Source organism: Syngnathus floridae, chromosome 2 (assembly GCF_059516105.1).
Source record: "Syngnathus floridae isolate MCC-2025c chromosome 2, RoL_Sflo_1.0, whole genome shotgun sequence".
NCBI classification, from domain to species: Eukaryota; Metazoa; Chordata; class Actinopteri; order Syngnathiformes; family Syngnathidae; genus Syngnathus; species Syngnathus floridae.
In genome coordinates, this window is record NC_142414.1 from 881 (window position 1) to 15595 (window position 14715).

Here is a 14715-nt window from a genome sequence, read left to right on the forward strand (position 1 = left end):
AAGTACAAACACAAAAACAAACAACAACTACAAAGCAAATACATGTTTATTAAGCCCAATTTGGCCTGACCAGCATGGCTGGCGCAGCCACGACGGACAGTGTGCTCTGGGGCTGGTTGTGGGACGTGGGCGTGGACGGTAGGACTGTGCCTTTGCTCCTCTCCTTCGGGGGAGGAACTCCATACTTAACCCTAACCCTAACCCTAACCCTAACCCTAACCCTAACCCTAACCCTAAACGCAAATACAAGCTAAAACATGTTACGTTTCTAGAACGAAATTTTGAAAAACCAAAAAGGTGTAATAAAAAGAATTTACAAAACAAAAGACCTTCAGTACGAATTCGAATTTCGAGCAAGACACATCATTGTACCCTATGAGAAACAAAAATATTTCATTCAATACGGGTGTGCCAGACCTGAAGAAGGCTTAGTATAGCCGAAACGTTGTTAAGGCACACTACTATTTACATTCAATTTAATAATTTACTATTGTTTATTTTATTTACAGTTATTTACAAATCATTTATTTTATTTCATTGCAATAAATTACGTTGCTAAATTCGGACAATTCGGACACTAAAAATCTTTTTGAAAAATAGACATTTGATAATTTGTTAGTTAAGACACACTACTATTTACATTCAATTTAATAATTTACTATTGTTTATTTTATTTACAGTTATTTACAAATCATTTATTTTATTTCATTGCAATAAATTACGTTGCTAAATTCGGACAATTCGGACACTAAAAATCTTTTTGAAAAATAGACATTTGATAATTTGTTAGTTAAGACACACTACTATTTACATTCAATTTAATAATTTACTATTGTTTATTTTATTTACAGTTATTTACAAATCATTTATTTTATTTCATTGCAATAAATTACGTTGCTAAATTCGGACAATTCGGACACTAAAAATCTTTTTGAAAAATAGACATTTGATAATTTGTTATAGAATAAAAAGTCTAAAATTCAAGTTTTACCCTTTGAAAATTGAAAAATAAAAAATATACAAATAAGACAAAACAATAAAAATTTGAAGTCCAAAATTTAATATGTCAATTAATTGCAACGGGGAATGGACAGTTGTCCGTAGGGGGCGACAGCGCCAGCCTACAACCCGGGAGCGGGTGGCGAGGTATGGCCACGGATGGATGGACCGTGCGTTGTCCTCTTCTGCTAGGGGGGGACATCAGTTCCCTGTCCCTGGTAGGGGTTGGACTTCACAATCCAATCCTAACCCTAACCCTAACCCTAACCCTAACCCTAACCCTAACCCTAACCCTAACCCCTAACCCTAACCCTAACCCTAACCCTAACCCTAACCCTAACCCTAACCCTAACCCTAACCCTAGCCTGAAACAGCCAGACATATGTTGGATCATTGGAGGGCCTATTTAAACTCCTACACCCCCTGAATCCGACACAGGCAGGGGCGGAAAACAGTTTATCCCTACAGGACGCCAATGTGGTGGTTTTATCGAACAACTTCAAACTTTCGGGACCTCAACACAGCCTACTGAGTAAGGGACTGACCTTCGTACCTACCTTAGGCATAGGCAAAGGTCAGAAGGCGCAATTATTGTCAGATGTACAGACATATCACCGTAGGGTCATGTTGACTGCCCATTTCAAGAATTCGGATCGAAAAGAGGTCCTTCCATTTGTGGGCCCATCTGATTGGACCCCACCGTTCACCCAGTTACCAATCACGATTCAAAACTTAATAAAGGTGGATCGGAATGTTTTCAGACGACATTTTAAGTCAGTCCCGGAGAAATCAAACATGTCACTACAGGAAGTTAAAGCATTACGGGAATTGGCAAACATGAAGCACATTGTTATTAAGCCTGCTGACAAGGGGTCAGCAATTGTCATCATGAGTAGGGAACAATACACTTTGGAAGTAGAAAGACAATTGAATGATACAAACTATTATAAAAAATTGGACCAGCCAATATATATGGAGACAATTCATATGGTAATGGAAATATTGGACTCGTTAGTAAACAAAAAATTCATCAGTTCCAAACAGCGACTATACTTAAAAGGCAAACAACAGCCACGCGAGAGACGGTTTTACATTTTGCCGAAGATACACAAAGACCCAGAAAGTTGGACGATCCCCTTTGAGGTCCCTCCAGGAAGGCCAATTGTCTCTGACTGTGGCAGTGAAACTTATTTCACTGCGGAATATCTAGAGTTCTATCTGACTCCTCTGTCAATCAAGCATCCTGCCTATGTCCAAGATACGTACCACTTCATTGACATGGTCAAAGCCTTGCAGGTCCCTTCAGAATTTAGCTTTTTCTCTATGGATGTTAATAACTTGTATACAAACATTCCAATTGAGGCCGGAATTGAATGCGTTAAACAAATTTTTCGAAAACATCCGGATCCAAAGAGACCGGACGACGAGTTATTGAAATTATTGGAGATCAACCTAACCCGGAATGATTTCATGTTTGATGGAAAATTCTATTTGCAGATCAAGGGCACGGCCATGGGAAAGAAATTCGCACCGGCCTATGCTAATATCTTCATGGCCAATTGGGAGGAAGGAGCATTGTCAAAATGTGAACAACGACCGACCTGTTACCTACGATACTTGGACGATATATGGGGTATTTGGGAAGGATCGGAAAAGGATTTCAAGGAGTTTGTAAAGACCCTCAACTCCCATGATCCCTCTATACAACTTAAGACCGAATTTCACGGGAATTCAATCAATTTTCTGGACACAACAATTTTTAAGGGACCCAATTTTTTGAATAGTCCAAGATTGGACATTAAAGTCTATTTTAAGACTACAGACACACATGCCCTATTACATAAAGCAAGTTTCCATCCAGTACATACCTTCAGGGGGATTGTAAAGTCACAACTCCTAAGATTTAGCCGAATTTGTACGAGAAACGAGGATTTTTGCGAAGCGGTTAAGATCTTGTTTACAGCTCTGAAGAAACGGGGGTATAGTAAGCCCTTTCTCAGACACTGCCTTCGTACCTTTCAGGAGAGAAAGGTCAAGGGTCAGGAGAAGATCATCCCTCTGATCACTACCTTCTCATCAATCAGTACTCTGTTGAACAGGAAATTCAAAACCAATTTCCAGGAACTGGGTATCCGAGATGGACTATTTTCTGAGACTAAGGTCATTTCTGCCTACAAACGGAACAAGAGCCTGGCAGACATTTTGATCCAGGCAAAATTACCAACATTAAAGTGGGAAAAACCCTTATTATTGGACACTCAATTCAAGAGACTAAATTTCATTAAAAATAAGGAAACGGGAACAGTGTTTGAAATTGAACAGGGATTCAACCCAAAATCTAGAAATTGTGTTTATGTTATTTTTTGTAACAAATGTGGAATCCAATATGTTGGCGAATCACGAAACAATTTGTCCACACGCATGTATCAGCATCGGTATAATGTGAAGAACAAGAAGGAAATGGACACACCCTTAGTTAAACATTTTGTTGATCATGGTATGGCCTCAATGAGAATGGCGGGATTACAAAAGAACATTAATTGGACAGACAGAGAAAGAAAAGGGAGGGAACGATATTGGATATTTACATTGGGAACTAGGGAGCCAATTGGACTAAACATCAAGCATTGAAGGTTCACCATACACCACTTGATTTGAATTCTGACTACAATCCCATCCCTAACCCCAATCCCTACTCCTTACCCATAATCCTAACCTAACCCCAATCCCTACTCTTTACCCATAATCCTAACCTAACCCCAAACCTAATCCTAACCCTAACCCTAACCCTACCCTAACCCTAACCCTAACCCTAATCCTAACCCTAACCCTAACCCCTAACCCCAACCACATCACACAATCCTAACATCAACAATCGCCTAAATTATAATTCTGCCGCTAATTACAACTAACAAAATTTTGCAGAGTATAACATGTAAAACTTTTTTAAAAAATTGACAATTACAAATTTTCAAAAACACTAAGAAAGCTTAAAAATACATAAAACGTCAAAATTTAAAATGTATAAATACTAATTAATTTAAAATCATTTACGAAATTTCAGAAGTATTAAAAACACAGAGGTAACATTAAATATTAATTGATGATTGAGTCACAAAGACACAAATAAACAAAACAATATTAACACAAATTATACATTTGATGTAAAATAAGCAACAGAACGAATGAAAATAATTAGACCAGTGTATTTAGTGGTTTATAGTGCGAAAAGTGATATACAAGTCAACAAAATAAAATCCGAATCAAAAGTAAAAAAGGAAAAAGGAAAAGGGACCCGGAAAAAAGAAAAAAGGAGGTGAGAAAAAAACAGGCTCATTGTGCATTTGTCTCTCGAACAGTCGACAACTCTCTGCTCTCTTAAAAACTAGCCAACTCTTTCACTAATATATTTTTTGGGGAGTTTTCTTCATTTTTTTCATTTATTTTGTTTTGATAATACCTGATGAAGACCGATTAAGGTCGAAACGTCGTATTTGTTTCAGTTCATTTAAAAAGAAATTTATTTGTTTTTGGCACAATACACTGGGTTTGGGTTATTGGGGACTTTATTGATTTGGGGGTCTCGATAATTACGTGAATAAATAAAGGGATTGAATTGGGTTTCATTGGCAAATTAGTACATTAAATTTATTTGGTAAATAAATAAAGTTAAAAATACACTAAAATTTCAAAATTAAATTAGTTTAAAAGACAACAATGACAGAGTGGACGGTGGTTAGTCGTGGTCGGAGGGGACCACGTCAACCACCCAATTTTTTGGACAGGGAGGATAGGGGATCCTGGGACCGGGAGGTCCGTGCACCTCCTCGCTCCTTTTGGAATGAGTCTCTATACTCAAAACCTAACCCTAACCCTAACCCTAACCCTAACCCTAACCTGACCCCATTTCCCGACAAGACAAAAACGTCAACCTGCAAGTTAAATTTGAAAATAAACAAGTCAAAATCTGAACGTAAACACAAATTTGAACAATAATGGCAAATAAGCACTATTTGAGACCAAAAGGCAGTTAAAAGTAAATACTTACCTCAAATAAAACCACAATACTCACCCAAAACAAAAACAAAAAATGTGCATACCTATCAAATTGAATGTAAACAATTGCAAATAAGCATTATTTGGGACAAAAAAAGCAAAAAAAGCAGTTAAAAGTAAAATACTTACCTTAATTAAAACCATAATACTTACCCAAAACAAAAAAATACCCCATTTCCCGACAAGACAAAAACGTCAACCTGCAAGTTAAATTTGAAAATAAACAAGTCAAAATCTGAACGTAAACACAAATTTGAACAAAAAATAATGGCAAATAAGCACTATTTGAGACCAAAATGCAGTTAAAAGTAAATACTCACCTCAAATAAAACCACAATACTCACCCAAAACAAAAAAATGTGCATACCTATCAAATTGAATGTAAACAATTGCAAATAAGCATTATTTGGGACAAAAAAAAAAAAAAAAAAAAGCAAAAAAAGCAGTTAAAAGTAAAATACTTACCTTAATTAAAACCATAATACTATCAAATTGAATGTAAACAATTGCAAATAAGCATTATTTGGGACAAATAAAAGCAAAAAAAGCAGTTAAAAGTAAAATACTTACCTTAATTAAAACCATAATACTTACCCAAAACAAAAAAATATACTTACCTATTCCGGAGATCACAAATCCACGCCCAATCGGTGCCTGCAAGAAAACAAGTTACCATGTTAAAGAAACAAGCGCAAATCGCTGGCTCCGCCCACTTGGAGGAGTGTATATAAGCACCGTTCGGAGCAGGAGCTCTCAGTCTCGATGCGGCCGTGGAAGGGGAAGCAGCTCCCCATGTGATGAAACTAAACTAAATTTAGATGCAATTCCTGTGTGCCAGACCTGAAGAAGGCACAAAAGGTGCCGAAACGTTGTCGATGGCCACACAGATGAACAAAATTTAGCGCAAAATGACGCCGGTACAAAACCAATTGGAAACAAATAGTAATTTACCCACGCTCTACCCAAATAGGAGAGCGCATGGATGCCGCACAGAGCAAGATGCTCTCGCTCCACCCAGATAGGGGAGTCGATGAATTAGGTGCGAGGTACAAATATTTAGTTGAACGCAAGCGCAGCTGTCAATCTTACATGCCAAATCGAGACTCACTTATTAATTATATAACAAAGGCGACCGGATAGGTAAAGTGCAATCAAGAAACAAACTTACAATAAGCACAAACACGTGTTCAAGGTCACAAACGATCTTTATTAAGCCCTAATTGGTCCTGGCCAGCATGGCGGGTGCGGCCGCAACGGGCAGGATGCTCTGGAGCTGGTTGTGGGGTGCGGGCCGGGATGGTAGGACCGTGCCTTTGTTCCTCTCCTTCGGGGGAGGAACTCTTTACCTAATCCTAACTCGCCTGTGCCACCTCCAGTGCGCCCCCCCCACGTTTCCGGTTTCCATCGAGCTCCTGTTACGTCTGTGTGCTGTCCCCTAAACTGGTCTTATCCCAGCCCTAATCCTAACCTATCCCCCATCCTAACCTAACCCCCGACCCTAACCCTAATCCTAACCCTAACCCTAACCCTAACCTTAACCCTAACCCTAACCCTAACCTGACCCCATTTCCCGACAAGACAAAAACGTCAACCTGCAAGTTAAATTTGAAAATAAACAAGTCAAAATCTGAACGTAAACACAAATTTGAACAATAATGGCAAATAAGCACTATTTGAGACCAAAAGGCAGTTAAAAGTAAATACTTACCTCAAATAAAACCACAATACTCACCCAAAACAAAAACAAAAAATGTGCATACCTATCAAATTGAATGTAAACAATTGCAAATAAGCATTATTTGGGACAAAAAAAGCAAAAAAAGCAGTTAAAAGTAAAATACTTACCTTAATTAAAACCATAATACTTACCCAAAACAAAAAAATACCCCATTTCCCGACAAGACAAAAACGTCAACCTGCAAGTTAAATTTGAAAATAAACAAGTCAAAATCTGAACGTAAACACAAATTTGAACAAAAAATAATGGCAAATAAGCACTATTTGAGACCAAAATGCAGTTAAAAGTAAATACTCACCTCAAATAAAACCACAATACTCACCCAAAACAAAAAAATGTGCATACCTATCAAATTGAATGTAAACAATTGCAAATAAGCATTATTTGGGACAAATAAAAGCAAAAAAAGCAGTTAAAAGTAAAATACTTACCTTAATTAAAACCATAATACTTACCCAAAACAAAAAAATATACTTACCTATTCCGGAGATCACAAATCCACGCCCAATCGGTGCCTGCAAGAAAACAAGTTACCATGTTAAAGAAACAAGCGCAAATCGCTGGCTCCGCCCACTTGGAGGAGTGTATATAAGCACCGTTCGGAGCAGGAGCTCTCAGTCTCGATGCGGCCGTGGAAGGGGAAGCAGCTCCCCATGTGATGAAACTAAACTAAATTTAGATGCAATTCCTGTGTGCCAGACCTGAAGAAGGCACAAAAGGTGCCGAAACGTTGTCGATGGCCACACAGATGAACAAAATTTAGCGCAAAATGACGCCGGTACAAAACCAATTGGAAACAAATAGTAATTTACCCACGCTCTACCCAAATAGGAGAGCGCATGGATGCCGCACAGAGCAAGATGCTCTCGCTCCACCCAGATAGGGGAGTCGATGAATTAGGTGCGAGGTACGAATATTTAGTTGAACGCAAGCGCAGCTGTCAATCTTACATGCCAAATCGAGACTCACTTATTAATTATATAACAAAGGCGACCGGATAGGTAAAGTGCAATCAAGAAACAAACTTACAATAAGCACAAACACGTGTTCAAGGTCACAAACGATCTTTATTAAGCCCTAATTGGTCCTGGCCAGCATGGCGGGTGCGGCCGCAACGGGCAGGATGCTCTGGAGCTGGTTGTGGGGTGCGGGCCGGGATGGTAGGACCGTGCCTTTGTTCCTCTCCTTCGGGGGAGGAACTCTTTACCTAATCCTAACTCGCCTGTGCCACCTCCAGTGCGCCCCCCCCACGTTTCCGGTTTCCATCGAGCTCCTGTTACGTCTGTGTGCTGTCCCCTAAACTGGTCTTATCCCAGCCCTAATCCTAACCTATCCCCCATCCTAACCTAACCCCCGACCCTAACCCTAATCCTAACCCTAACCCTAACCCTAACCTTAACCCTAACCCTAACCCTAACCTGACCCCATTTCCCGACAAGACAAAAACGTCAACCTGCAAGTTAAATTTGAAAATAAACAAGTCAAAATCTGAACGTAAACACAAATTTGAACAATAATGGCAAATAAGCACTATTTGAGACCAAAAGGCAGTTAAAAGTAAATACTTACCTCAAATAAAACCACAATACTCACCCAAAACAAAAACAAAAAATGTGCATACCTATCAAATTGAATGTAAACAATTGCAAATAAGCATTATTTGGGACAAAAAAAGCAAAAAAAGCAGTTAAAAGTAAAATACTTACCTTAATTAAAACCATAATACTTACCCAAAACAAAAAAATACCCCATTTCCCGACAAGACAAAAACGTCAACCTGCAAGTTAAATTTGAAAATAAACAAGTCAAAATCTGAACGTAAACACAAATTTGAACAAAAAATAATGGCAAATAAGCACTATTTGAGACCAAAATGCAGTTAAAAGTAAATACTCACCTCAAATAAAACCACAATACTCACCCAAAACAAAAAAATGTGCATACCTATCAAATTGAATGTAAACAATTGCAAATAAGCATTATTTGGGACAAAAAAAAAAAAAAAAAAAAAAAAAAAGCAGTTAAAAGTAAAATACTTACCTTAATTAAAACCATAATACTATCAAATTGAATGTAAACAATTGCAAATAAGCATTATTTGGGACAAATAAAAGCAAAAAAAGCAGTTAAAAGTAAAATACTTACCTTAATTAAAACCATAATACTTACCCAAAACAAAAAAATATACTTACCTATTCCGGAGATCACAAATCCACGCCCAATCGGTGCCTGCAAGAAAACAAGTTACCATGTTAAAGAAACAAGCGCAAATCGCTGGCTCCGCCCACTTGGAGGAGTGTATATAAGCACCGTTCGGAGCAGGAGCTCTCAGTCTCGATGCGGCCGTGGAAGGGGAAGCAGCTCCCCATGTGATGAAACTAAACTAAATTTAGATGCAATTCCTGTGTGCCAGACCTGAAGAAGGCACAAAAGGTGCCGAAACGTTGTCGATGGCCACACAGATGAACAAAATTTAGCGCAAAATGACGCCGGTACAAAACCAATTGGAAACAAATAGTAATTTACCCACGCTCTACCCAAATAGGAGAGCGCATGGATGCCGCACAGAGCAAGATGCTCTCGCTCCACCCAGATAGGGGAGTCGATGAATTAGGTGCGAGGTACGAATATTTAGTTGAACGCAAGCGCAGCTGTCAATCTTACATGCCAAATCGAGACTCACTTATTAATTATATAACAAAGGCGACCGGATAGGTAAAGTGCAATCAAGAAACAAACTTACAATAAGCACAAACACGTGTTCAAGGTCACAAACGATCTTTATTAAGCCCTAATTGGTCCTGGCCAGCATGGCGGGTGCGGCCGCAACGGGCAGGATGCTCTGGAGCTGGTTGTGGGGTGCGGGCCGGGATGGTAGGACCGTGCCTTTGTTCCTCTCCTTCGGGGGAGGAACTCTTTACCTAATCCTAACTCGCCTGTGCCACCTCCAGTGCGCCCCCCCCACGTTTCCGGTTTCCATCGAGCTCCTGTTACGTCTGTGTGCTGTCCCCTAAACTGGTCTTATCCCAGCCCTAATCCTAACCTATCCCCCATCCTAACCTAACCCCCGACCCTAACCCTAATCCTAACCCTAACCCTAACCCTAACCTTAACCCTAACCCTAACCCTAACCTGACCCCATTTCCCGACAAGACAAAAACGTCAACCTGCAAGTTAAATTTGAAAATAAACAAGTCAAAATCTGAACGTAAACACAAATTTGAACAATAATGGCAAATAAGCACTATTTGAGACCAAAAGGCAGTTAAAAGTAAATACTTACCTCAAATAAAACCACAATACTCACCCAAAACAAAAACAAAAAATGTGCATACCTATCAAATTGAATGTAAACAATTGCAAATAAGCATTATTTGGGACAAAAAAAGCAAAAAAAGCAGTTAAAAGTAAAATACTTACCTTAATTAAAACCATAATACTTACCCAAAACAAAAAAATACCCCATTTCCCGACAAGACAAAAACGTCAACCTGCAAGTTAAATTTGAAAATAAACAAGTCAAAATCTGAACGTAAACACAAATTTGAACAAAAAATAATGGCAAATAAGCACTATTTGAGACCAAAATGCAGTTAAAAGTAAATACTCACCTCAAATAAAACCACAATACTCACCCAAAACAAAAAAATGTGCATACCTATCAAATTGAATGTAAACAATTGCAAATAAGCATTATTTGGGACAAAAAAAAAAAAAAAAAAAAAAAAAAAGCAGTTAAAAGTAAAATACTTACCTTAATTAAAACCATAATACTATCAAATTGAATGTAAACAATTGCAAATAAGCATTATTTGGGACAAATAAAAGCAAAAAAAGCAGTTAAAAGTAAAATACTTACCTTAATTAAAACCATAATACTTACCCAAAACAAAAAAATATACTTACCTATTCCGGAGATCACAAATCCACGCCCAATCGGTGCCTGCAAGAAAACAAGTTACCATGTTAAAGAAACAAGCGCAAATCGCTGGCTCCGCCCACTTGGAGGAGTGTATATAAGCACCGTTCGGAGCAGGAGCTCTCAGTCTCGATGCGGCCGTGGAAGGGGAAGCAGCTCCCCATGTGATGAAACTAAACTAAATTTAGATGCAATTCCTGTGTGCCAGACCTGAAGAAGGCACAAAAGGTGCCGAAACGTTGTCGATGGCCACACAGATGAACAAAATTTAGCGCAAAATGACGCCGGTACAAAACCAATTGGAAACAAATAGTAATTTACCCACGCTCTACCCAAATAGGAGAGCGCATGGATGCCGCACAGAGCAAGATGCTCTCGCTCCACCCAGATAGGGGAGTCGATGAATTAGGTGCGAGGTACGAATATTTAGTTGAACGCAAGCGCAGCTGTCAATCTTACATGCCAAATCGAGACTCACTTATTAATTATATAACAAAGGCGACCGGATAGGTAAAGTGCAATCAAGAAACAAACTTACAATAAGCACAAACACGTGTTCAAGGTCACAAACGATCTTTATTAAGCCCTAATTGGTCCTGGCCAGCATGGCGGGTGCGGCCGCAACGGGCAGGATGCTCTGGAGCTGGTTGTGGGGTGCGGGCCGGGATGGTAGGACCGTGCCTTTGTTCCTCTCCTTCGGGGGAGGAACTCTTTACCTAATCCTAACTCGCCTGTGCCACCTCCAGTGCGCCCCCCCCACGTTTCCGGTTTCCATCGAGCTCCTGTTACGTCTGTGTGCTGTCCCCTAAACTGGTCTTATCCCAGCCCTAATCCTAACCTATCCCCCATCCTAACCTAACCCCCGACCCTAACCCTAATCCTAACCCTAACCCTAACCCTAACCTTAACCCTAACCCTAACCCTAACCTGACCCCATTTCCCGACAAGACAAAAACGTCAACCTGCAAGTTAAATTTGAAAATAAACAAGTCAAAATCTGAACGTAAACACAAATTTGAACAATAATGGCAAATAAGCACTATTTGAGACCAAAAGGCAGTTAAAAGTAAATACTTACCTCAAATAAAACCACAATACTCACCCAAAACAAAAACAAAAAATGTGCATACCTATCAAATTGAATGTAAACAATTGCAAATAAGCATTATTTGGGACAAAAAAAGCAAAAAAAGCAGTTAAAAGTAAAATACTTACCTTAATTAAAACCATAATACTTACCCAAAACAAAAAAATACCCCATTTCCCGACAAGACAAAAACGTCAACCTGCAAGTTAAATTTGAAAATAAACAAGTCAAAATCTGAACGTAAACACAAATTTGAACAAAAAATAATGGCAAATAAGCACTATTTGAGACCAAAATGCAGTTAAAAGTAAATACTCACCTCAAATAAAACCACAATACTCACCCAAAACAAAAAAATGTGCATACCTATCAAATTGAATGTAAACAATTGCAAATAAGCATTATTTGGGACAAAAAAAAAAAAAAAAAAAAAAAAAAAAGCAGTTAAAAGTAAAATACTTACCTTAATTAAAACCATAATACTATCAAATTGAATGTAAACAATTGCAAATAAGCATTATTTGGGACAAATAAAAGCAAAAAAAGCAGTTAAAAGTAAAATACTTACCTTAATTAAAACCATAATACTTACCCAAAACAAAAAAATATACTTACCTATTCCGGAGATCACAAATCCACGCCCAATCGGTGCCTGCAAGAAAACAAGTTACCATGTTAAAGAAACAAGCGCAAATCGCTGGCTCCGCCCACTTGGAGGAGTGTATATAAGCACCGTTCGGAGCAGGAGCTCTCAGTCTCGATGCGGCCGTGGAAGGGGAAGCAGCTCCCCATGTGATGAAACTAAACTAAATTTAGATGCAATTCCTGTGTGCCAGACCTGAAGAAGGCACAAAAGGTGCCGAAACGTTGTCGATGGCCACACAGATGAACAAAATTTAGCGCAAAATGACGCCGGTACAAAACCAATTGGAAACAAATAGTAATTTACCCACGCTCTACCCAAATAGGAGAGCGCATGGATGCCGCACAGAGCAAGATGCTCTCGCTCCACCCAGATAGGGGAGTCGATGAATTAGGTGCGAGGTACGAATATTTAGTTGAACGCAAGCGCAGCTGTCAATCTTACATGCCAAATCGAGACTCACTTATTAATTATATAACAAAGGCGACCGGATAGGTAAAGTGCAATCAAGAAACAAACTTACAATAAGCACAAACACGTGTTCAAGGTCACAAACGATCTTTATTAAGCCCTAATTGGTCCTGGCCAGCATGGCGGGTGCGGCCGCAACGGGCAGGATGCTCTGGAGCTGGTTGTGGGGTGCGGGCCGGGATGGTAGGACCGTGCCTTTGTTCCTCTCCTTCGGGGGAGGAACTCTTTACCTAATCCTAACTCGCCTGTGCCACCTCCAGTGCGCCCCCCCCACGTTTCCGGTTTCCATCGAGCTCCTGTTACGTCTGTGTGCTGTCCCCTAAACTGGTCTTATCCCAGCCCTAATCCTAACCTATCCCCCATCCTAACCTAACCCCCGACCCTAACCCTAATCCTAACCCTAACCCTAACCCTAACCTTAACCCTAACCCTAACCCTAACCTGACCCCATTTCCCGACAAGACAAAAACGTCAACCTGCAAGTTAAATTTGAAAATAAACAAGTCAAAATCTGAACGTAAACACAAATTTGAACAATAATGGCAAATAAGCACTATTTGAGACCAAAAGGCAGTTAAAAGTAAATACTTACCTCAAATAAAACCACAATACTCACCCAAAACAAAAACAAAAAATGTGCATACCTATCAAATTGAATGTAAACAATTGCAAATAAGCATTATTTGGGACAAAAAAAGCAAAAAAAGCAGTTAAAAGTAAAATACTTACCTTAATTAAAACCATAATACTTACCCAAAACAAAAAAATACCCCATTTCCCGACAAGACAAAAACGTCAACCTGCAAGTTAAATTTGAAAATAAACAAGTCAAAATCTGAACGTAAACACAAATTTGAACAAAAAATAATGGCAAATAAGCACTATTTGAGACCAAAATGCAGTTAAAAGTAAATACTCACCTCAAATAAAACCACAATACTCACCCAAAACAAAAAAATGTGCATACCTATCAAATTGAATGTAAACAATTGCAAATAAGCATTATTTGGGACAAATAAAAGCAAAAAAAGCAGTTAAAAGTAAAATACTTACCTTAATTAAAACCATAATACTTACCCAAAACAAAAAAATATACTTACCTATTCCGGAGATCACAAATCCACGCCCAATCGGTGCCTGCAAGAAAACAAGTTACCATGTTAAAGAAACAAGCGCAAATCGCTGGCTCCGCCCACTTGGAGGAGTGTATATAAGCACCGTTCGGAGCAGGAGCTCTCAGTCTCGATGCGGCCGTGGAAGGGGAAGCAGCTCCCCATGTGATGAAACTAAACTAAATTTAGATGCAATTCCTGTGTGCCAGACCTGAAGAAGGCACAAAAGGTGCCGAAACGTTGTCGATGGCCACACAGATGAACAAAATTTAGCGCAAAATGACGCCGGTACAAAACCAATTGGAAACAAATAGTAATTTACCCACGCTCTACCCAAATAGGAGAGCGCATGGATGCCGCACAGAGCAAGATGCTCTCGCTCCACCCAGATAGGGGAGTCGATGAATTAGGTGCGAGGTACGAATATTTAGTTGAACGCAAGCGCAGCTGTCAATCTTACATGCCAAATCGAGACTCACTTATTAATTATATAACAAAGGCGACCGGATAGGTAAAGTGCAATCAAGAAACAAACTTACAATAAGCACAAACACGTGTTCAAGGTCACAAACGATCTTTATTAAGCCCTAATTGGTCCTGGCCAGCATGGCGGGTGCGGCCGCAACGGGCAGGATGCTCTGGAGCTGGTTGTGGGGTGCGGGCCGGGATGGTAGGACCGTGCCTTTGTTC

At 39.3% G+C, this 14715-nt stretch overlaps 1 protein-coding gene across 1 annotated transcript; it reads left to right on the top strand.

Moving 5' to 3' along the window:
- Window positions 1-809: 809 nt before the first annotated feature.
- LOC148401214 (uncharacterized) lies at window positions 810-4919 on the top strand. Its single transcript, XM_088368507.1, has one exon. It carries the CDS (start codon window positions 1624-1626, stop codon window positions 3628-3630), a length of 2007 nt encoding a protein of 668 aa, XP_088224633.1. The 5' UTR covers window positions 810-1623; the 3' UTR covers window positions 3631-4919.
- Window positions 4920-14715: the final 9796 nt, after the last annotated feature.